The sequence below is a fragment of the Somniosus microcephalus genome, chromosome 7 (assembly GCF_052327205.1).
Source record: "Somniosus microcephalus isolate GS21.2 chromosome 7, FLI_Smic_1.0, whole genome shotgun sequence".
NCBI lineage: Eukaryota > Metazoa > Chordata > Chondrichthyes > Squaliformes > Somniosidae > Somniosus > Somniosus microcephalus.
Window position 1 is genome coordinate 172,937,513 of NC_140993.1, and position 23,105 is coordinate 172,960,617.

The 23,105-nt window shown below is 47.8% G+C and overlaps 1 protein-coding gene across 1 annotated transcript in view; it reads right to left on the minus strand.

The window, feature by feature from the left end:
• LOC147115009 (adenosine deaminase-like) overlaps nucleotides 1–23,105 on the minus strand; it is a 197,843-nt gene that overhangs the window by 127,792 nt on the left and 46,946 nt on the right. Inside the window, exons 4-5 of the mRNA XM_085993209.1 lie at nucleotides 9,975–10,118; nucleotides 876–991 (exon numbers count right to left, since the gene is read on the minus strand). Of these exons, the coding sequence (XP_085849335.1) occupies nucleotides 876–991; nucleotides 9,975–10,118 (260 nt within the window). The remainder of the gene's footprint in view (nucleotides 1–875; nucleotides 992–9,974; nucleotides 10,119–23,105) is intronic.

Sequence of the window (23,105 nt, forward strand, 5' to 3'; positions counted from 1 at the left end):
CGGAGGAGCAGTGTGTGAGGAGGCTGCACTTCAGCAGGCAGGCAGTCACTGACCTTGTCACCTGTTGCAGCAGGAATTGGAGCCAAACACCAGGGCACACACAGCACTGCCTGTGGGTGTGAAGGTAACAGTGACCCTCAACCTCAGGCTCGTTCCAGACTGCAACAGGTGACATCAGTCAGTTTGCTGTACATACAGCCATCAAGCAGGTGACGGGTGGCCTCTTCGCAAGGAGACAGCAATACATCGCATTCCCAAAGTAGGCTGCTGATCAGGAGGAGAGGGTCCTCGGGTTTGCCCACATTGCTGGGTTTCCTCAGGTGCAACGTGTAATTGACTGCACAAACATTGCCCTGCACTGTCCCCAAGAACTAGCCTTGTTTTATAACAGGAAGGGGTTCCAATCCCTGAATGTTCTCTGGCCTGTGACCACAGACAGCAAATAATGCAGGCCTGTGTCATTAGCCATGATGCCTTCATACTACACCTCAATCCCCCTCTCTTCAAGCGGTCGGCTGAACGATGTGCCCAACAAATTTAGCAGTGGCCGAACACACGCACAGATTGGGCGCGGTCTATCCCACTGCTAAATTTGTGAGTGTTGCACCAGTTTTATACCCAAGAAACAGGTGCAATACATAAGAATTTCTACCGCAATTACTTTATTTTCTATTAATACATTTCAGCATTTATTGGAGCAGAATTCTCAAATAATTTCACAATCGCAATCCGGCGAACTCCCAAGGAAATTCCGAGCGAGCAATGGAAAATCTACATTTCTTTTGTCAATTACAGCAGCACACTGAAAGCATGAAATATTAAACATCTGAGGAAATATTCTTATCTGAAAAGGCAGTTGTAGAAAAGAAAATTACCTTCCATGTGGCGCATGCAACAGAGAATTGATCTCACTTTGATACCAAAATCACGCTGACCTTTTCGAAAGCCCTGATTAACGAGCTTAACAACTTCATCTGGGCTTAGATCACCTCTAGGAGGCAAAATATAATAAATATTCAAATTACAGATGATTAAATATAAACTTTGTACACCAAAAAAAAAGTCACTTCTATTTTTGAATTTTTTTTGTATTGTAGTAAGGTAGGCCTTTGATGCCCTGAAGCAAAACCTTTACTCTCTCCTATCCCGGTCGATCCCCCAGTATGGTTACATAGAATTACATTACAAACAATATACAGCATTGAAACCAGCCATTCGGCCCAGCTAGTCTGTGCTGGGGTTTATACTCCACACGAGTCTCCTCCCATTCCATCTACCTCAGCTCATCCTTTCAGCATATCCTTCTATTCCCTTTTCTCTCATGTACTCAGCTAGCTTCCTTTTGAAAGCATCCAAGCTATTTGCCACAACCACTTCCTGTGGTAGCGAATTCTACATTCTAACCACACTCGGAGTAAAAAAAATTCTCCTTATTTACCTATTGTGTATTATTTACCTATATAGTGTTAGCTGTGGTAGCACACTCACCTCTGAGTCAGAAGGTTGTGGGTTCAAGTCTCACTCCTGGGACTTGAACATATAAAGCTAGGCTGACACTCCAGTGCAGTGCTGAGGGAGTGCTGCACTGTTGGAGGTGCCGTCTTTCGGATGAGACATTAAACCGAGGCCCTGTCTGCTCTCTCAGGTGGACGTAAAAATTGCCATGGCACTATTTTGAAGAAGAGTAGGGGAGTTATCCCCGGTGTCCTGGACAACATTTATCCCTCAACCAACAAAACAAAAAAAAAACAGATTATCTGGTCATTATCACGTTGCTGTTTCTGGGATCTTGCTGTGCACAAATTGGCTGCCGCGTTTCCCACATTACAACAGTGACTCCACTTCAAAAGTACTTCATTGACTGTAAAGTGCTTTGAGACATCCAGTGGTCGTGAAAGGCGCTATATAAATGCAAGTCTGCTTTCTTTCTTTTACTGGATTTATTATTATTCCCTGCACCCTCTCCAGTGGTTCTATATCCTTTTTATAATATGGCGACCAGAACTGTACGCAGTACTCCAAGTGTGGTCTAACCAAGGTTCGATACAGGTTTAGCATAACTTCCCTACTTTTCAATTCTATACCTCTAGAAATAAACCCTAGTGCTTGGTTTGCTTTTTTATGGCCTTGCTAACCAGTGTCGCAACTTTTAGTGATCTGTGTATTTGTAGTCCGAGATCCCTTTGTTCCTCTACCCCACCTAGACTCGCACCCTCCAAGTAATAAGTGACCTCCCTATTCTTCCTACCAAAATGTAATACCTCACATTTATCTGTGTTGAACTTAATTTGCCAATTATATGCCCAATCTTCAAGTTTATTAATGCTCCACAGAAGAGAGGGGATCAGCACAGGGGTGCACCACGCTGGAGGCGATACCCCCAACACAGGGTATACAGGCAGAGGATGAGCTTCCTGGACATGACTAAACAGCAGTGCTTCAGGAGGCTCAGGCTATCGCATCAGGTCATCGCAGACATTTGTAGTTTGCTGGAAGAAGACCTGCTGCCCAGAGGACTAGGTGGACACTCCTTACCAGTGGCTGACAAAGTCACCACTGCCCTCAACTTCTTTGCCTCAGGCTCCTTCCAGGGATCTACAGCAGACATGTGCAAGATCTTGTAGTCACCCAGGTGACTGATGCCATGTTTCACAAGTCAGCCACTTATGTAAACTTTGCCACTGATGAAGCCAGTGTTACTGAGTTGGTGCTCGGGTTTGCGGCTCTGGCTGGCTTTCCACAGGTGCAGGGTGTCATCAACTGCACACATGTGGCCATCAAGGCAACCACAGATCACCCAGGTGTGTTTGTGAACTGCAAGGGCTTCCACTCCCTCAATGTGCAGCTCGTCTGCAACCATAAAAAGATCATCATGCATGAGTGCACCAGATTCCCAGGGATCTGTCATCACTCTTTCATCCTGTGCCAGTCCACTCTCCCTCAGCTCTATGCAACTCCAAACAGACTTACCAGCTGGCTGCTTGGAGACAAGGGCTATCCACTGAAGACGTGGCTGATGACACCCTTGATGAGGCCATGCAATGAGGCCGAGGAGCGCTATAATGAAAGCCACATGTCCACCAGATGTGTCACAGAGCAAGCAATCAGCATACTGAGGAGGCGCTTCAGATGCCTTGACAGATCTGGAGGAGCCCTTCAGTACGCACCAGCCAGGGTCACCAGAGTCATCGCCATAAGCCGTGCACTGCACAACATAGTGCAGCAGCGAGGATTGGAGCTGCATGAGGAGCAAGGCGCAGAGTGCAGAGCCTTTTTGGAGGAGGAGGAGGAATAGGTGGAACACGAAGAGGAGGAGGAACCTGAGGTGGAGATACCACCAGCAGTGGCACACAATGCTGCCCGGGAGGCCCAGCATGGCCTCATAATGTCCCGATTTACTTAAGTTGCACCAGTGCAGCCATATGGCTCCCAGATTCTGTACCAACTACCACCCCACCACTACCACAAATACCACAAAGCAGTCCTAAAATGACCAAACCATTTCTGTCAACCATACACCCAGTGCTCGAGGTTAAGTAATGTCTCACCATTCACTTCAACTGACAAGGCCACTTCCCAGGTAGCAGGCAAAAATGGAAAAGACTGGAAAGTAGTGCAAAGAAATAAATTTGTGAGAGTCATAAATAAAACTGAAACTTAACACTGACATTTTGCCAAATACCCATGTGCATACTCTTGTGCATCTATGATTGTGTCTTTTTTCTTTTCCGCATGCTTCTATGAAGTGCAACCCCTGTGGCTTCAGCAGAGGTTGAGGCAGGCTGCTCACTTCCCTGCTGCAACTGCATAGACACTTTGACAGCCGAACTCTGGGATTTAGGGCCTGTGAGGGCCCCACCGAAGACTGCTCCTCCTGCAACTGTGCAGGGGCAGACTCAGCCATCGGGATCCGAGGCAGCATGTGGGGTTCTCACTGAGGGGGAGGCAAAGGGGGAGAAGTGGGAGCACTTTAAGCAGAGCACCTACTTCCATGCCCCCTCTCACCATTATCCCTCTCATGGAAAGCACCTTGCTGCACATCAGTGGGGTCATGAACGCCCAAGTCTATGTTGGTATCCCTCCTAGAGATGAGATCAATGAGGGTCTGCAATCTGTTGTTCACAGCAAGCATGTTCTTGTTCGACTGGTGCATTAGCTGCTCCATGCAGGTGGCCACCCTTTCCATGAAACAGTGCATTGTTGCCATTGCCTGTGATATGGTGCTGCTCATGTTGGAGATGGACTCTTCCATTCTCTCTACAATTGCGCACATCGCAACTGGAAAAGTTGCCAGAGCCTTGCGCATTTGTTGCTGCTCCTCCAAGATCACCCTCTTTCTCGACGGCCCCCGAGGTTCAGCATCTGCATTCAGTTGAGCAAAGCTTCGAGTGTCCTGCGCCCTCCAGTGAGGACTCTGCACTGCTGTCCCTGTCTTCACCATCTGCTCTTGCTCACTTGTGATGTGTGAGACACCAGGTGACAACACTACTCTGTCTTGCTGGACCCACCGGCGTGCTGGTTCTGGGTGCTCATGGGTCTGGGGACGGTGCATCCTCAGAGAGTGGAGCTTCCTCTGAGGAGTCGTCTTCCTCCTCCGGTTGGACAGTGGTCGTGGGGGGAGGGTACTTGATGGACCTGTGGGAGAGTAAAGACATGAATTATACCTCTTATGATAAGAATATGTAACGTTACCATTATGCACATTTCACTGGCTGCTGACATCAGTCGCCATGAGTGACTGTTGTATGTCATGTTGGATATTTAATTCTGTCACCAGGTTTCTGGGAGGTCCCCCTCTCTCCGTCTCCCACCACCAGCAGCTCTGTCACTCCACTTATTTCGAGAGCCTCCTCCTTTGCAGGCATCAAATTTGTATATATTGGAAGGCCACCTCCAGTTCTCTCTCTCTCCCCTGTTCTGCGCTCTTTTCTGCAAGGAGGGAAAGAGAAGAATTTTGAGTGAGAGTGCTGGAATGAGTGTAAAGCATGTATGGGCTACATCTGTAGAGGGTAACAATGATGGAGTGGTGTGACATTGCCAAATGGCCTCCGTCTGTGGCGTTACTTTGTAGGATTGCATTAGGATGAGGGCGAGTGTCAGTGGTGGATAGTCAGATGGGGATGTGAGTAGATGCATAGACAGTGAGAGATGGGTGCACCTACAAGATAGGTTGGTGTGAGGAGTGATGTGCAGGAGTAGGCTTGGGAAGGCAGAGTGAAGGGGTTGGGGTGACACGCACATCAGGATGTAGCTGAGTGTGGCATTGTACTCACCTTTCCTGATCTCATAAGATCATTAAAACTCTTCCGGCATTGTATTCAGGAGCAGCTGACAACACCCCTGCTGCTCATTTCTTGAACGATCTCCAGCCATGCCCTCTTGGTTTCTCTGGCTGCTCTTTTCCTGCCACTGCCAGGGAATAGGACTGCCCTGCGTGCTCTGACTCCCTGGACCAGGACTTCCAGGGAGCCATCTGAGAACCTGGGCACAGCCTTCTGGTGCTGTGACTCCAAGTTTGCTTCCACCCACACAAATCTCTGCGATACAGACCAATAGACACCTCTCCCAACCACCTGTACGCCTCCTCCATCAACCTTCAACTGGGATGTGTGCGAGGCTCCTTTAAATATCCGAGCTGAAAACAAGTCATCGGTGACATCAACAGACCCACTCCATTTAATTGGCCGGGAAACCCATATGACTGTTTCAATTGATGCAACTGAGTTAAACGCACAGTGCAGAGTGCGCTGTTGAAAACTTCGGGATGGCGACCCGCACACACCCGCCCCAACTCCAAGGTAAAGATTCTGGCCATTCTCTCCACATCTATGCTGTCCAACCAATTCATAATTTTAAAAACCTCTTATCAGGTCACCTCTATGTCTTCTCTTTTCTAAAGAAAAAAGCCCCAACCTGTTCAATCTTTCTATAGCTGTAATCTCTCAGTTCCATCCTTGTAAATCTTTCTTGGACTTTCTCCAGTGCTTCTATGTCCTTTTTATAGTATGGAGACCAGAACTGTGCACAGTACTCTAAGTATGGCCAGACCAGGGTCATGTATAAGTTTAACATAACTTCACTACTTTTGAAATAAATGCCAGTGCTTTGTTAGCATTTTTAATTGCTTTGCTGACCTCTGATGCTGCTTTTAATGATTTGTTCACCTGTATCCCTAGATCCCTTTGCTCTTCTACCCTATTCAGTTTCTTATTTTCTAAGGTGTAGGTGATGCTTCTATTTTCCTACCAAAGTGCATCACCTCACATTTATCTATGTTAACGTTCATTTGTCACTTAACTGCCCTTTCTGAAAGTTTTCTAATGTCTTCTTGTATTATGTTGCATTTTTCCTCAGTGTTAGCTATACCCTCAGTTTGGTATCATCTGCAAATTTTGATATTGAGGTACTTGTTCCTAAGTCCAAACCATTAATGTAAATTATGAATAACAGTGGTCCCAGTACTGATCCTTGTGGAACACCATTTTCTACCTTCATCCAATTTGAAGAACTACTCTTTACCCCTACTCTCTGCTTTCTATTTTTTAGCCAATTTGTATATCCATTGAGCTATTTAACCCCTGAGTTCATATGCCCTAACATTTGTCATTATCCTACCATGCGGTACCTTATTGAAGGCCTTTTGAAAATCCAAGTAATACTGCATTATCCTTGACTACTCTTTCCATTACCTCTTCCAATAATTCTTAGCCTTTTGGAATCCATGTGGTCTATTTTTTATTATATTTCCTGTCTCCAGATGCTCTTTGATCATTTCTTTTAGTGTAGATTCCAGTATCTTTCCTATCACTGACGTTAAACTGACTGATCTATTGTTCCCAATTTTTGTTCTATCTCCTTTTTTGTATATAGGAACATTATTAGCATATATGGGAACAACATTAGTGAGAGTGTGGTACCCCATATGTCGTCTCTCAAGTCCGTGTGGCACAGACATGAGTGTATTTGGCGCACAGCTGCTTTAGCCATCCATCGCCAGATCTGGCTGCATTATCTCTCCTCAACCTTCCCACTGCTTTTCTCACAGATAACCACTCTATCGTCCTGCAATGTCCTTCCTCCATTGTCCATCTCAGTGGGATTGTTCTCGCTTTGTTCCACTCTTACCTATCCGGTCGTGGACAGAGCATCTCCACAATGGTTTCTCTTCCCACGCCCACACCATTACATCTGGAGTCCCCCAAGGATCTATCCTTGGCCACTTTCTCAATGCTGCCCCTTGGTGACACAGGCTCAGCTTCCAATTTGTTTGCTGACAACAGCCAGCTCTATCTCCCCATCATCTCTCTTCACATCTTCACTGCCTCTGTGTTGTCAGACAGCTGGTCTGCTATCCAGTTGTGGATGAGTCACAACTTCCTCCAATTAAATACTGGAAAAACTGAAGCCATCATCTTTGACCCCCACCATGAACTCAATATCTTGCCACTTATTGAATCCCCCTTCCTAATCATTGTCTCAGGCAGACCAGGACCATTCACAATCTCAGCATCCTATTCGACCCCAAGCTGAGCTTGCTCTGACCACACTGTTCGCATATTTGACCCTGAAATGAGCTTCCGACCACATATCTGCAGCATAACAAAGACCGCCTATTTCCACCTCCGTAACATTGCCCGTCTCCGCCCCTGCCTCAGCCCATCCTCTGCTGAAACCCTCATCCATGCCTTTGTTACCTCTAGACTTGACTATTCCAATGCACTCCTGGCTGGCCTCCCACATTCTACCCTACGTAAACTTGAGGTCATCCAAAACTTGGCTGCCCGTGTCTTAACTCGCACCAAGTCCCGTTCACCCATCACCCCTGTGCTCGCTGACCTACATTGGCTCCCGGTTAATCAGCGCCTCGATTTCAAAATTCTCATCCTTGTTTTCAAATCCCTCCATGGCCTTGCCCCTCCCTATCTCTAATCTTATTATCTCCTTCAGCCCCACAAACCGCCCCCCCACCCACAACCCGAGATATCTGCGCTCCTCTAATTCTGCCCTCTTGAGCATCCCTGATTATAATCGCTCAACCATTGGTGGCCATACCTTCTGTTGCCTTGGTCCTAAGCTCTGGAATTCCCTGCCTAAACCTCTCCACCTCGCTACCTCTCTTTCCTCCTTAAAACCTACCTCTTTGACCAAGCTTTTGGTCACCTGCCCTAATTTACCCTTATGTGGATCGGTGTCAAATTTTTTGTCTTAAAATACTCCTGTACAGCGCCTTAGGACGTTTTACTACGTTAAAGGCGCGATATAAATACAAGTTGTTGTTGTTGTTGCTATACACTCCTTCACAAAAACCACCAACCACCTACTTTGACCTCTGCCTCCACCCCTGCCTCAGGCAATCTGCTGTTGAAACTATCATTCATGCCTTTGTCATCTCCAGGGAAGCGCAAGGCCATGGAAAGATTTGAAAACAAAGATGAGAATTTTAAAATCAAGGTGTTGCTGGAGCAAGAGCCAATGTAGGATGGTGAGCACGGGGGTGATGGGTGAAGGGGACTTAGTGCGAGTTAGGATACGGGCAGCAGAGCTTTGGATGAGCTCAGGTTTATGGAAGGTGGAAGATGGGAGGCCGGTCAGGAGAGTATTGGAATAGTCAAGTCTGGAGGTAAGAACCCAACACAGCGAGTGTGAGCTCAAATCCACCATGGTAGTTTCAAAATTGAATTTAGTTTTAAAAGATCTAGAAAAAGAAAGCTGGTATCAGTAAAAGTGACCATGAAGCTGTCAGATTGTTGTAAAAACCCAACTTGTTCACTAATGTTCTTTAGGGAAGGAAACCTGCCGTCCTTACCCGGTCTAGCCTATATGTGACTCCTGTCCCACATCAATGTGGTGACTCTTAACTGCCCTCTGAAATGGCCAAGCAAGCCACTCATAGAAACATAGAAGATAGGAGCAGGAGTAGACCATTCGGCCCCTCGAGCCTGCTCCACCATTTAATGAGATCATGGCTGATCATCCAAATTCAGTACCCGGTCCCTGCTTTCTCCCCATACCCCTTGATCCCTTTAGCCTTAAGAAATATATCCAACTCCTTCTTGAATATATTTAATGAATTGGCCTCTACTGCCTTCTGTGGTAGAGAATTCCACAGGTTCACCTCTCTCTGGGTGAAGAAATTCCTCCTCATCTCTGTCCTAAATGGCTTACCCCTTATCCTTAGACTGTGACCCCTGGTTCTGGACTCCCCGACCATCGAGAACATCCTTCCTGCATCTAGTCTGTCTAGTCCTGTTAGAATTTTATAAGTTTCAATGAGATCCCCTCTCGTTCTTCTAAACTCCAGCGAGTACAAGCCCAAGCGACCCAATCTCTCCTCATACATCATTCCTGCCATCCCAGTTATCAGTCTGGTGAATCTTCGCTGAACTCCTTCCATGGCAAGAACATCCTTCCTCAGATAAGGCGACCAAAACTGCACACAATACTCAAGATGTGGTCTCACCAAGATGTGGTCTGCACTCAATTTACCACCACCTTCGCAGGGCAACTAGAGACGGGCAATGAATTCCAGCCTTGCCAGCGACACCTACATTCTGAAATGAATTTTAAAAATACAGAGTTCTGTATATATTTATAAAATAGAGCCCTACGCCCCACAGTCATTGTTATCGCTCTTTGATGTCTTTCCCTACATGTTGGTGTCATTTAAAGGTAGGATGCCCAAAATTATATAATCTTCTTAACTGTGGCCTCACCAATGATATACACAAGGTTATAGTAACTTGTTTTCATTCACAATCAAATGTCTTAAGAGGCATCTTAGTATTAGATTAGCCTTGTTAACTGCTTTCCATTGGATATCATCAGTGAGTAATCATACCTATATCGTTTTCCAATGGTTTTATTATACCAGGGGAAAAAGTGTGGAAGCATTATACAGTATCTAATGGAACAAAAGCATTTTATTCCTAATAAAGAAGTTATGGTAACCTATGATTTTAACTGAATCTACTTACTCCGATTGTTCCCATGGAATAGGATGAACATTACAGTTTGCCAGGTAGTGTGGACTGTACCTAGCTTCAAGGTATATAACTCCTTCATTCGCTTTATCCTCCACAAGTTCATAAGCTATTTGCTCAATAGCTTCTCTGTCACCTCTGGGGAGTTGGAAAATGAAATTCATTTACGCAGATTAATATTTTGAACATTTGTGAAGTCTTAAATCATTATACAAGTTGCAATTTAGCGGAAGTGGCACAATAGCTCCACCAGTACAACACTGAGCTCATTAATATTATTGTTAAGTCATAAGTAACATTTATATACTAATTTCACTAACTTAAAATCTCTGGTTATCTGAAATAAGAGACTATTTGAAGAGACTACATAAAGCATGGAAGAAATATTTGAACAACAAGCTACAAATTTAGTAAGTGTAATTTAGTTATTGGTGAATAATGAATACAAAGGAGTTCTAATTTTACAAATAAAATAGATATTGTCATTCACTTTTTAACTTCTTGTTTCTGTGATATCATTTCTAAGAGCTGCAGTCTTAACATCTTTTTACAATAATATTTAATACTGATCCAAGCAATTTGCAACATTAGAAATACCACAATCACAATTGTTTCAAGATTCTATAAAAAATACAAGCATTTTTAAATTAAACACATTGGCCTAGAAATTCAGTGGCCTGCGCCACCAGTTTGCGCCCAAAGAGGGCTTTTGCGCCACTGTGCAAACCTACCGCGATATTTAGCAGGGCGCTAATGGCGGCGTTAGCCATTAGCGCTGCGCCGCCACCGATGACGTCATCGGTGTGCGCAGCGCCCTGCTATCGCCCCGCTGGCCATATTTGGTTGCTGCCGCCTCCCCCGCGCCGGCTGCAAACAGTGACCGGTACACGGGGCCTACCTGTGCCAGTAGTGGGGCGATTTAAGGTGGAGGTGCGGCCGGCCGCTTTTTCGGCGGCCGCCTGCCCGCACCTCCTTCCCCGGCCTCCTACAACCCCCCCCCCGCGGCATTGCCGGCTGTTTCCAGAGAGCCCGGCACTTCTCCTTGGTGCCGGGCTCATTTGCCAGCACTCGCGAGCGGGGATCGCGCTGTTGCAGGCACCTCCCCCTTAAGACTGAGAGGAAGGCCTGCAGTACCGCAGGCTGCCGTGCCGCAGCGGGTGGCGCTGCGGCACTTTACACGCCGATATTCAGTTTCAGCGCCCCAAGCGGGGCGCCGAAACCCTTGTTTAGCGGCCGGCTTCAACTTGGGGCGCTGAAACTGAATTTCCCGCTGGCGCAAGTGGCTCCGCGCGCAGCGGTAATTCCGGCGCCCAGGCGAGCTGGGTGCCCCTAACTGAATTTCTAGGCCATTGGGTTCCAATTATAACTGCACAACCAGTGGGTGAGATGTGTGGATTAACACATGATATACAGTGTACTTTACCGTTTATTCTACTAGTAAGAAAGAATGCTTGATTACATGTAATGCAGGCAACTTTTATTTCTCAAAGCAAGCCATAATAGCTGTGGAGAGTGAAACAGAGTAAATTGCCCAGAATTTGCAGTCAGCAGAAAAGCAAAGGCATTCGCCGCTGGCCCTGAAGAAAGCTGCCCACAAAGATCTCGCAATCTCTGTGGTGAGAAATTTGCCTTTATGGATGTGTAAGTAATTTCATTGCAGTATATTGGGGAATCCCTAACGTGATCTGCTGTGACATCAACAAGCTGCTAAGCAGCTAATTACATTGCAGAATTCTCACAGACAGGGAAGCAGGAAATGAGAACCTGCTTTTATTCAAACTTAAAAAAAATATTACAGAGATCAAAACAAAGATTTCACATGGGGATAAGGTAGAACCTGAAATATCATGAACAATTTTTTTTTAATGTTTCTTAAAAATTGTAATTTTTATCATAATGGAGAAATTTGACACTTCACAAAATTAAAATTAGTTTTTCAGGGTCATAATGTTTGTTTAGCAGTCAATACACTGTTAAAACCCTATTACACCTAATCCAACAAGGCCTAACATTTAATGGGGTATTTAATAGCGATATTACCGCAGAGAATCATAAACTTTTCGTCAGTTTCACTGATTACCAGCTGTGTGTGTGGAGGGGGGGGGTCAATGTTGCAAATTGCTTGGATCACTATTAAATATTATTGTAAAAAGATGTTAAGACAACAGCTCTTAACATCCGTGTCAGAGCAGTGAATGACAGACCGCACCTTCAGGATTTCCACATTTAGATGTGCATGCACTAAATCCTGAAGTTGCAGTCAGTTACAAAGGGGTAATAATGGCGAACGCTGTTAGTTCATCATTATTACCCACCACAAATTCCGATCCAATGTTTCAGGTCTATGACCTTTCATTAGAACCTGAAATGTTAACTCTGTTTCTCTCTCCACAGATGCTGCCTGAACTGCTGAGTAGTTCCAGCATTTTCTGTTTTTATTGCAAATTTCCAGCATCCATAGTATTTTGCTTTTGCTATGTTAATATCTACCTTACAAATGTTACACATTTTGTAGCATGCATCATTCACAATAATCCCTTAATTTGCGAATGCTAATAATGATGCTCAGTATATGTGCTTAGGGTGCTTTTGTGTACACAAACTACTGTGGTTACACAAGTATTGAATAAGTTTATTCAAACTAAACATTACGGGGATGAATTTCCTTGGAGATTTTCCTGCTTGGCCAGTGTAACTTCGGCGGAAGTACCAAGGAAACCTTGGAAAAACATCGTATATGTAATTTTTCTGGGATTTCCACAACCTTGCTGCTGTAATTGCAATGGCCGAGCAGGAAAACCCCTGAGAAAATTCCCAGTGTACAAAGTTTTAGGGAGATAACGCATGGTACTGGAGTGATATTCTAAAAAATATATACTGCACCAATTTTATAAGTATCAGATCTAAAATACATAGGGGCAGAAATTCAGGGGTGCCCCATTTGAAGCGCCAAATTTTGAAAGCTGGAAAAATTAGCGCCAGGCACTCGTGATTCCCAGCTTTCTGTAAATTCGGTGATAGCGCTCCAGGAAGGAAGTGGAACACTAAATCAAATGCTCCAGTTTCTTCCTGGAGCGCTAAAGGACGCAGGTGGGGCGGTAGTGGTGCAGTGCTGCACACTAGGCCATGCAGCGCTGCTGAGATCGAGGCTCCTTCCCTCTCTTAAAGGGAATGGTCATCGCTGCAGGCTCTGCATTGGGATCAGTTAGCTGGTCTCTGACGACAGTCGCGATCCAGCCCGATCAGCCCCATGTACTCCAGCAGCGTGCCGGGCTGATCGATTGCGGCCGAAGGAAAATGGAAAAAATTCAAATATTGGAGGCGCTAAGGAGGCCAATATCTAGTCCATAGTAACTATCTGCAAAGGTTTTTTTGAAGTGTAGCTCTATTAGACATCGGGCCAACATGTGCGATCGGAGGCTTCCCGCGGGCGGCGCCTCCGATGCGCAAAATTTCTACGAAAGTACCTGATGGCCCGGGAAGAATGCCGGCTTGTGCTCCTGGGCCTCTCCAGGTCCACGCGGGCAGAGCCCCACGTATCCCAGGGGCGCTTGCAGTTCGTAGGCGCTCCTGGGATCATGTGGGCCGGCCCAACCAATAAAAGAGAATCCCCATTCATACTTATGGGAGTTCCATACGTACAGAACTGTCAAAAGTATGAATGGGGATCACTTAAAAAATACATCAACACCTGAAATTTAAAAAAAATTAAATTACCTATTTAAAATTAATTACAATGCCATTTAATTAGATATTTTAAACAAAAATTTAATTTTTGGAAAAAAAATTAAATATTTTTACGGGGCTAAAAATAAACTTACCTTCTTGAAGAATATTTTAAATTTATAAATGAGTGGTAAAATTTTATTTTTCTATTTTTTAAAACTCTTATGCTGGTAAAAGCAGGCCTTATGTCTGCTTTTACCAGGCATAAGAAATTGACAGGCATTCAGTGGGCTGAAGTTGTGCAAATAACCCAACTCTCCACCTGCAGAGGCACTTTTCTTGGGCATGCAGAGTATCTGTCAAGATTCTTGACCGATCGCAAGTGCCGGGTTTCAGCGCATGCGCTTCACATGCCTAAATGCTGCTCTTGCGTGGCCCCTACAAGCGTGTTCACACCTCGTACGCACCTGTAGGGGTCGCAAAATACGGCCCATCATGGCTGCAGGAAGGGAGGAAGGAATGAAAAAAAAATGACACCGTATCTTATCAAGTCCAGGATGCCCTAAAGTGTTTCACTTCTGAAGTGTTATATACGCAAATGCTGTGGCCAAATTGTGCACAGATCCCACAAGCAGTAAATATGATAGACAATCAGTTAATCTCTTTTTGGTGGTGTTAATTGAGAGAAAAATGCTGACCAGCACATCAGAAGAACTCCCTCCACTTATTGAAAAGTGCCACATTAAAACAACATATCCAGGCAACAGCATTACATCAACCTAGCTCAGTTGGTAGTTGCCTGAATCAAAAGGTTATGGATTCAAACCCCACTCTGTAGGATTCGCAAAAATCCAGGAAAATACAGTCTACATTGTAAAACCCCTGAAATGGCCACATTTTATGAACACAAGATGGAGTTGGCAGATCACATGACTCATTTCAGAAGGACATACCACTGCAGTATCTTAAAGAAACCTGAGTCACCACCGATTAGAAGATTCCAGAACTGACTGCAATTGATATGGTAAAATGGTTACAGTAGTAACGAAGTCAAAACAAAAGTATTTACACCTCAAGGTGTGTTAATTGCTAGCAAAACGCAAACCCATCTCTGAAATCGCAGAGCACAGACAAAACCTATTATCTGTACCAAACTCAGAGGGACACAGGACAGATCCCATTAGTTTCATTTACAAGACATTAAAATAAAGTACCCGCTTTTGTCAAAGCAGCCTGCCCATTACTTTAACAAAAGAAAACCCCTGATTTGGCACCAAGATAAGGGCAAGAAAACAGTATAACTGTTGGGGGAAAACAGACATTAAAAAAAAACACAGTTTCACACAGACACGAGGTCAAAGGCAGAGCGAGTGGAGAGGTTCGATTACGGTTCGAGGAGCACGGAGGGCCTACAAGTTCGAGCAGGAGAGCAGGTTCAGGAGCCGGTCCCATAAGGAAGATTGGAGATCCCGGACGATACAGGAGCACCAAGGTCAAGGACAGTTTTAAAAACCCTGGTGAGCATAGAGGCCCAACTCCACCTAGCTGATCTAGTTGAGGTATATTTTAGAGATGGGAGGGTTTTTAATATTAAGGGCTTTGTAATTCGGGAGTGTTATTCATCCTTCGTTGTGCCGTGCGCTTTCTCCACCCCCGTTTTATTATATCGCTGATCTAGAATTGATGTATTATGATAGTCAAAGTAACTCTTGTGTGTTAAATTTTAGTTCCCATTGAGAGGCATGTTCATGATTTTTGTCTGCATTGTTTCTTCATTCTCTATGTTTTATTCTCCTTAAAAATAAAGATACCTTTGATTTAAAACTTACCTTGTCTCACCTGATCCATTTGTCTTCCCAGTCACAAGTTGGGCCAACACATCAAGGTGGTCTGGCAATAAGCCCAGTGTCTAGAACCGATGAGGGGGGAGTGCTTCGGAACCGCTCACGAGCAGTGTGAAATCAAAAACCGATCTCGCACACCACAAGCTCGTTAAAACGACCCCTTACAGAATGGCGACCCAGATGGGACACTGGCTACAGAACCCTTGTGTGGTGGACAAAGACTCGGGTGAGACAGATGTTATGGAGGACAGGTTATCCTCCTATGTGTGTGACAAAGTAAATGTAGCAAAAAAATGGGTATATGACCTGGTAGGAGCCGAGCGTCCCCTAAAGGCAGCCGCCCAGTGGACGGCTAGTAAAGAGCACCGCAAGGGCATTGAAAAAACGGTGTGGCTTATGTGCTATAAAAAGCAGGTTCTGGTACTGGACCACGCGGTGGCCAGTAAGGAAACCAAAATTAAGCATTTGTCCCGGGAGCTGCAGGAAAAGGTTGCAGCGGAAGGGAAGGTGCTAGTGGCTCTGGAGGCCATAAGCCAAGAGAGGGCAGCGATGGTCCGGGACCATCGGGGGAAGGTAGAAAGGCTGGAGGGCAAGATAGCTGAGCTGGAGGGGAGCGCTAGGTTCAGGGTAGAACACGTAAAGTATCAGGCAAGAGAATCCAGGGAGAAAGAGAGGAGATTAAAAACAGAGATTAGCCGCCTTACAGGGGAACTGAAGCCATGGTGTGGGAACTGAAGGCACAGGAGGAAAAGGTAGGCGAAGTAAAAGCAGCCTATAAGCTGGCCTGCGCTCAAGGGTTTGAGGAGGCAGACCACGGCCCCTGTAGGCAGGAAATAGAAAGTCTGAATCTGGCATTGGCCAGGGCAAAAGGGATGATATGCCTCATTAGCCCCAAGGTCGGCCAGGCTGAGTTCAACGGTAACCCAAGCAGGGAAGTCCCGCAGGCAGCCCCCAGAACAAAACGGGTTAGGGAACCCGAGATTTCACAGCCACCACCCCTAGCCCCTAGTTTTCCAGAGGTCTGGGATCAGGAGGGGGTGGAGGATGAAGAATCCAAGGTGGACCAGGGTAGCCCGAGAGAGAATCAGGGACCGGGACCGGTGTACCCCGTGACACAACGGAGGTACGGACCACCCGGTGACGACGGGGAACCTGGGGACCTCCAGAACCAATTCCTGGTGCCACACGGTGCGCAACAATTGCGTTCCATGGTTAGCTACATCCCCAAGCTCACCATGAAGGGGGACCCTTCTCTTCACTTTAGGGAGATAGAGCAGGCGGCCTGTGTTAACGACTGCGACGAGGCAGAGAAGGCCAAGATGATGTTGTTCTCCCTGGGTAGCGATCTCCTCCAGGCACTACCCGATGGGTGTAAGAGGGGTCAGGAAAATTTTGGCAGGCTGAAGGACGAGATCCTGGAGGCCATGGGGATGAACGAGGGGAGTCCGTTCACCCGGGTGGAGAAAACAGTCCAGCTCCCCGGGGAATTCCCGCAGGCGTTCGCGGACAGGCTGTGGCCAGTCTACCAGGGTGCGTGCCCGGGAATGCCGGCGCGAGCGAACCTGGACGGGGACCAGTTAGTCCACTGGCTCAGGTGCCTGATGAATAACTCCCTGCCCCGCGTTCGAACGCAGGCAATGGCCTGGTTCGACCCCCGAAACCCTCTGACCACAGAGGCGACGGTGATCCGCCAACTCACCAGCACCTTTAGAAACGGGAGGGATAGTGAGACACCCCAGCAAAACGGGAAGGTTTGTGAGGTCAGACCTGGTGACCAGCCCCGTAAAGAGTGGCGCCAGGAAGGGAGCCGTCCCAACCAAAGCCGACAAACGTGCTACGGCTGCGGGAAGGAGGGGCATTGGCGCAGGGACTGTAAGAATCCCTGGAAGGACACAAGGGAAAAGATCCCCACAGCCCCAGCCCAAGCCCCGGCCGCACCCCCGACCTCTGCCCCAGAGAGAGAGATGGAGCCAACTGTCCCTCCAGAGCTGCTGGACGTGCTGCTGGCTTCAGTGAGGTCATTGGTCCTCACTAAGGGAAAGATAGCAGCCACCACCGGTCCAGCGGTTCCCCCAACCCCTTCCCAAAGTGGCCTGCGATGACTGGAGCCTGCGCAGCCCGTCTATCTATGTGCGCTACAGTACGACGGATGGAAGAGACCGCTCGTGCAGATGGAGGTAGGGAAGGAAACGGGGACTTATTTGTTGGATACGGGGGCTTCATGCACCGTGATCCATACGGAGAATCCCACCACCTCACCTCTGTCTAACGGGGTTCCATACGTCCTATCGGGGTTCACAGGGGCGGAGCAGACGGGTGCGTTCTCCAGGCCGCTCTCGATCCGCCTGGGCACACTCCAGACAAAGTGGACATGTGTCCTGGCGAGATGGGATGCGGAGGGAGGGAAGAGGATCCTAGGGGCCGACTTCATCGTGGGCCATGGGATCCTCGTGGACCTCAGGAACCATTGCCTTTGGGGGGCCAACACCGGAAAGGAAAGTGGAGTGGTAGTAATCCCGGGAAAGGATGGGAAGGGAACCCTGTGTACCATGAAGCCGAAAGGGAGTTACGACCTCGGTGAAATGATGGAGGGTATCCCAGAAGTATTTAGAGCCGAGGTGCAGGCTCAGTTAGGTGCGTTCGCCACGCACAAACACGACTGTGGGAGGGTTGCTGGCTTTGAGGTTAGGGTAGATGGGGATCCCGTGGCCCGGCCCCAAAAGCAGTACAACTTCCCAAAGGAAGCAGAGGCTGATATGGAGGTGGCCATATCAGCGCTGGTACAGCAGGGGGTGCTGAGGCCTATAGCCACCCATGTGAACTCGCCGCTTTGGCCGGTTAAGAAACCGGACAATTCCTGGAGAGCCACGGTGGACTATCGGGTGTTGAACAGCAACATCCCCGCATGTGCCCCCACAGTGGCAGCAGTGGCCGACCTCATTGGGAGTATCCCCGCATCCGCGACCACGTTCACGGTGCTGGATATTTCCAATGGGTTCTGGTCGATCCCTGTGCGGAGGGAGGACCAGTATAAATTTGCCTTTACTTTCAGAGGGCAACAGTATACCTGGAATTGCTTGCCACAAGGCTTCCACAATAGTCCCAGCATTTTCCACCAATGCATGGCGGACAGCCTGAAGGAGTTCAGTCAGCCCCTTCAGTTAGTACAGTATGTGGACGACCTGCTCCTGTTTACCGACACGGTCGGGGAGCACGGCCCACTGCTGGCTGAACTGTTGGAACTACTGACCAGAAGGGGGTTCAAAGTCAACCCAAAGAAAGCGCAGATCGGTCAAAAGGAAGTCAAGTTCCTGGGGCTGACAATCCGCGCCGGAGAAAGGGCCATCGATAGGGCTAGGAGGGAGGCGGTACAGGAGTTACCGGTCCCCGTCACCATAAAGGGTGTGAGGTCATTTCTAGGGCTAACCGGGGACTGCCGAGACTTCATGGAGGACTATGCGGCCATGGCAGCCCCACTACTCCGACTCCTGCACAAGGGAGTGGAGTGGTCATGGGATGAAGGATGCCAGGCCGCGTTCGAGCTCCTAAAAAGGAAGCTGCAGACCGCACCGGCCCTGGGAGCGATAGATGGGGGAAGGGAGTTCTTCCTGGAGGTGGCGGCCAGCGGGGACAGTTTGAGTGCTGTGTTGCTCCAGGAGCGACATGGCAAGCTGAGACCCGTGGTTTACTCCTCCAGGGTGCTCACCGACGTGGAGAGGAGCTACTTGGTCTGTGAGCGGCACCTCTTGGCCACACACTGGGCTGTGAAAAGACCTGCCATCTTCACAGGCACCTCCCCCATCACCCTCCTCACACACCACATGCCCACCAAGATGCTTTTGGATGGGAGGATTAAGGATGGGACAGTAAGCAGTGCCCGCATTGCGCACTGGACCCTACTCCTCTCACAAATGGATCTGCGGGTACGAGGCCTGTGCGAGCCCAGATTAGCCGCCAACCTGGCTTACCCTGGGACAGCCCATCAATGTTCCGTTGAAGGGGTATGGGAGGTCGACGTTGGTCTCCGGGCTGGGATACATCCCACCGGCCGTGAGATTTACGTGGATGGTTCCAGCACAGTATCCGCTGGAAAGCGGCTCACGGGGTTCGGAGTGTATGACCCAACGGCTGACATTGCGTTGGCGATTAAACTCCCCAGTACCATGAGCGCCCAGCAGGCAGAACTGTCTGCTGTGGCGTATGTGGTTACCCATCCCGAAGTTTTCCCTACCCCGTACACGATTTGCTCAGACAGCATGTTGACATGCAATTCGTGTACCGAATACCTGGCCATCTGGTCCCGTCGCGGATTCACTTCCGCGGATGGGAGACCCTTGGTGGTAAAGCCCCTGCTGGAGCAGATCCTGGCAGCCATGGGGGAGAAGGGTGAGGTCTTCATCCACAAGGTGAAGGCTCACTCCTCCACAGAACCTCGCGGTCAGGGGAACCAGCGAGCTGACGCACTGGCGAGAGAGGGTGCCCAGACCGGCATTTTCTGGGACCCCTACGGGTCCGGACCAGCGGCAGCTGTAAAAGGCAGGGATGGGATCCAGAAGAGTGCAGGGGTAGCGCTAGCCCCGGACCTCAAATCGGTCCAATCTCAGGACCCTGCCCTGAGAGGGGTATTTAATGCGGTTAGCGAGGGGAAGAAAATGGAAGGCCCGTATGGTGCAGCATCCCTGTCCATAAGAGAGGGAATGCTGTTTAAAGAAGAGCAGTGGGTGGTGCCTCAGCAGCACCGGAGGGAATTCCTTCAACTGGCCCATGAGGGACCAGGAGCAGGGCACCCCGGGCCTGAGGTCACCTGGCAGCGGGTGGAACAAGCAGGATGGTGGCCAGGATTCCGGGAGGACGTCCGGGAGTTTTGCGTGAACTGTCTTGTGTGCGCGGCAAATAACCCCGATCCTCACAGGAGGAAGGTGCCGATGGGACACGTTAGGAGGGTAGAGGGACCATGGCAGTCAATCCAAATTGACTATATCGGACCCTTACCCACCACCCAGGGAGGCTATAAGTACTGCCTCGTTCTGGTGGACGTGTTCTCTAAATGGGTTGAAGCCTTCCCCTGCCGAACAGCCACAGCGTTAGGGACTGCGAGAATCTTGGTGCGGGAGGTGTTCTCGAGATGGGGACTGCCCCAGTTCGTGGAATGCGATCAGGGAAGCATTCGCCCCAAAGGTGGGCAGAAGTCCTGCCTCTTGTCCTCATGGGAAACCGCTCCAGCTAGTCGAAGAGTACGGGGTACTCTCCGCATGAGCTCATGACCGGGAGGGTCATGAGAACCCCCACCCATGTCCTGGCCCCAGTCCGAACGGAGGGGCAGCTAAGGGAGGTGATGCTCATGGTGATCACATTTGCAGTAAGTGTTGGCTGCTCGAGGAACTCTGGCTCCGTGTTGAAGAGCTGGAGTCCGAGCTTCAAACACTGAGACACATCAGGGAGGGGGAGAGTTACCTGGACTCTGTGTATCACGAGGTAGTCACACCAATTAGATTAATTAATTCAGATGTAGTCCGTGTCCAGGGTCAGGATGGTGTGACTAGAAGTGAGGCAGGTACGGGGATCCAGGAGGTAGTGTTGGAGGAGCCGCAGCCCTTGCACTTGTCCAACAGGTTCGAGGCTCTTACTCCCTGTGGGGACAGGAGCAGGGACTGCAGGGAGGATGAGCAACCTGGCCACAGCACCGTGGAGCAGGGGGCCATTCAAGTGGGGGGAGTTGAAAGAAATGTTGTAGTGGTAGGGGATAGAATCGTTAGGGGGATAGATAGAGTTCTTTGCAGCCGAGAGCGAGAGTCCCGAAGGCTGTGTTGCCTGCCCGGTGCCAGGGTTAAGGACATCTCCTCTGGACTGGAGAGAAACTTGGAGTGGGAGGGGGAGGATCCAGTTGTCGTGGTCCATGTTGGTACCAACGACATAGATAGGACAAGGAAGGAGGTTCTGCTGAGGGAGTTTGAGCAGCTAGGGGCCAAATTAAAAAGCAGAACCACAAGGGTAATAATCACCTGAGCCACGAGCGAATTTGGCTAGGACAAATAAAATTAGAGAGTTAAATGTGTGGCTCAAAGACTGGTGTGGGAGAAATGGGTTTTGCTTCCTGGGACACTGGCACCAGTACTGGGGCAGGAGGGAGCTGTTCCGTCGGGACGGGCTTCACTTGGCCAGTGCTGGGACTAGAGTCCTGGCGGATCATATAACTAGGGCCGTAGAGAGGGCTTTAAACTAACTAGTGGGCGGGAGGTTCCTAGAGAGCAAATAATAAAAATGACAACAGAGAAGGTCATAGACTTAGGTAGCAGTGGGGAAATTAAAAACCAGAGCATGTCAGGAAGGGGCAGAAGGTATGGAGTAAAAGGTAAAGTAATAAAAAGGGCAAAAGCAGGAACTAAGTGTCACAAAACATCTTTGAAAGTTCTCTATCTGAATGCACGTAGCATTCGTAACAAAATAGACGAGTTAATGGCACAAATAACTACATATGGGTATGATCTTGTGGCCATTACAGAAACATGGCTGCAGGGTGACAATGCCTGGGAATTAAACATACCAGGTTATTTAACGATCAGGAAGGACAGACAGGAAGGAAGGGGAGGTGGGGTGGCTATGTTAATAAAGGAAGGAATCACTGTAATACAGAGAAATGATATTGGGTCAAAAGATCAGGATAATGAAACAGTTTGGGTGGAGGTAAGGAATAATAAGGGGAAAAAAACACTAGTGGGCGTAGTCTATTGGCCTCCAAACAGTGGCAACTCTGTTGGACGGAGTATCAATCAGGAAATAGTTGAGGCTTGTAATAAGGGAACATCTATAATTATTGGGGATTTTAACTATCATATTAATTGGACAAATCAAATTGGGCAGGGCAGCCTTGAGGATGAGTTCATTGAGTGTATTAGGGATGGGTTTCTTGAGCAGTATGTAACTGAACCGACCAGGGGGCAAGCAACCTTAGATCTGGTCCTGTGTAACGAGACGGGATTAATTAAAAATGTCCTAGTAAAGGATCCCCTTGGAATGAGTGACCATAACATGGTTGAATTCCATATTCAATTAGAGGGTGAGAAGGTTGGATCTCAAACAAGCGTGCTAAGCTTGAATAAAGGAGACTATGAAGGTATGAGAGCGGAATTGAGTAGAGTGGATTGGGAAAATAGATTAAAGGGTAAGACGATACATGATCAGTGGTGTACATTTAAGGAGTTATTTTACAACTTCCAAAAAATATATATTCCACTGAGAAGAAAAGGGTGTAAAAGAAAAGACAGCCATCCGTGGCTAAGTAAAGAAATTAAGGATAGTATTCGACTAAAAACAAGGGCATATAAGGTAGCCAGATCTAGTGGGAGGATAGAGGATTGGGAAAACTTTAAAAGCCAGCAAAAAATAACAAAAAGATTGATTAAGAAAGGGAAGATAGATTATGAAAGTAAATTAGCAAAAAATATAAAAACAGATAGTAAGAGTTTTTATAGTTATATAAAAAGAAAAAGGGTGGCTAAAGTAAATGTTGGTCCCTTAGAGGATGAGACCAGGAAATTAATGGTGGGAAATATGGAGATGGCAAAAACACTGAATGAATATTTTACATTAGTCTTTACAGTAGAAGACACTAAGA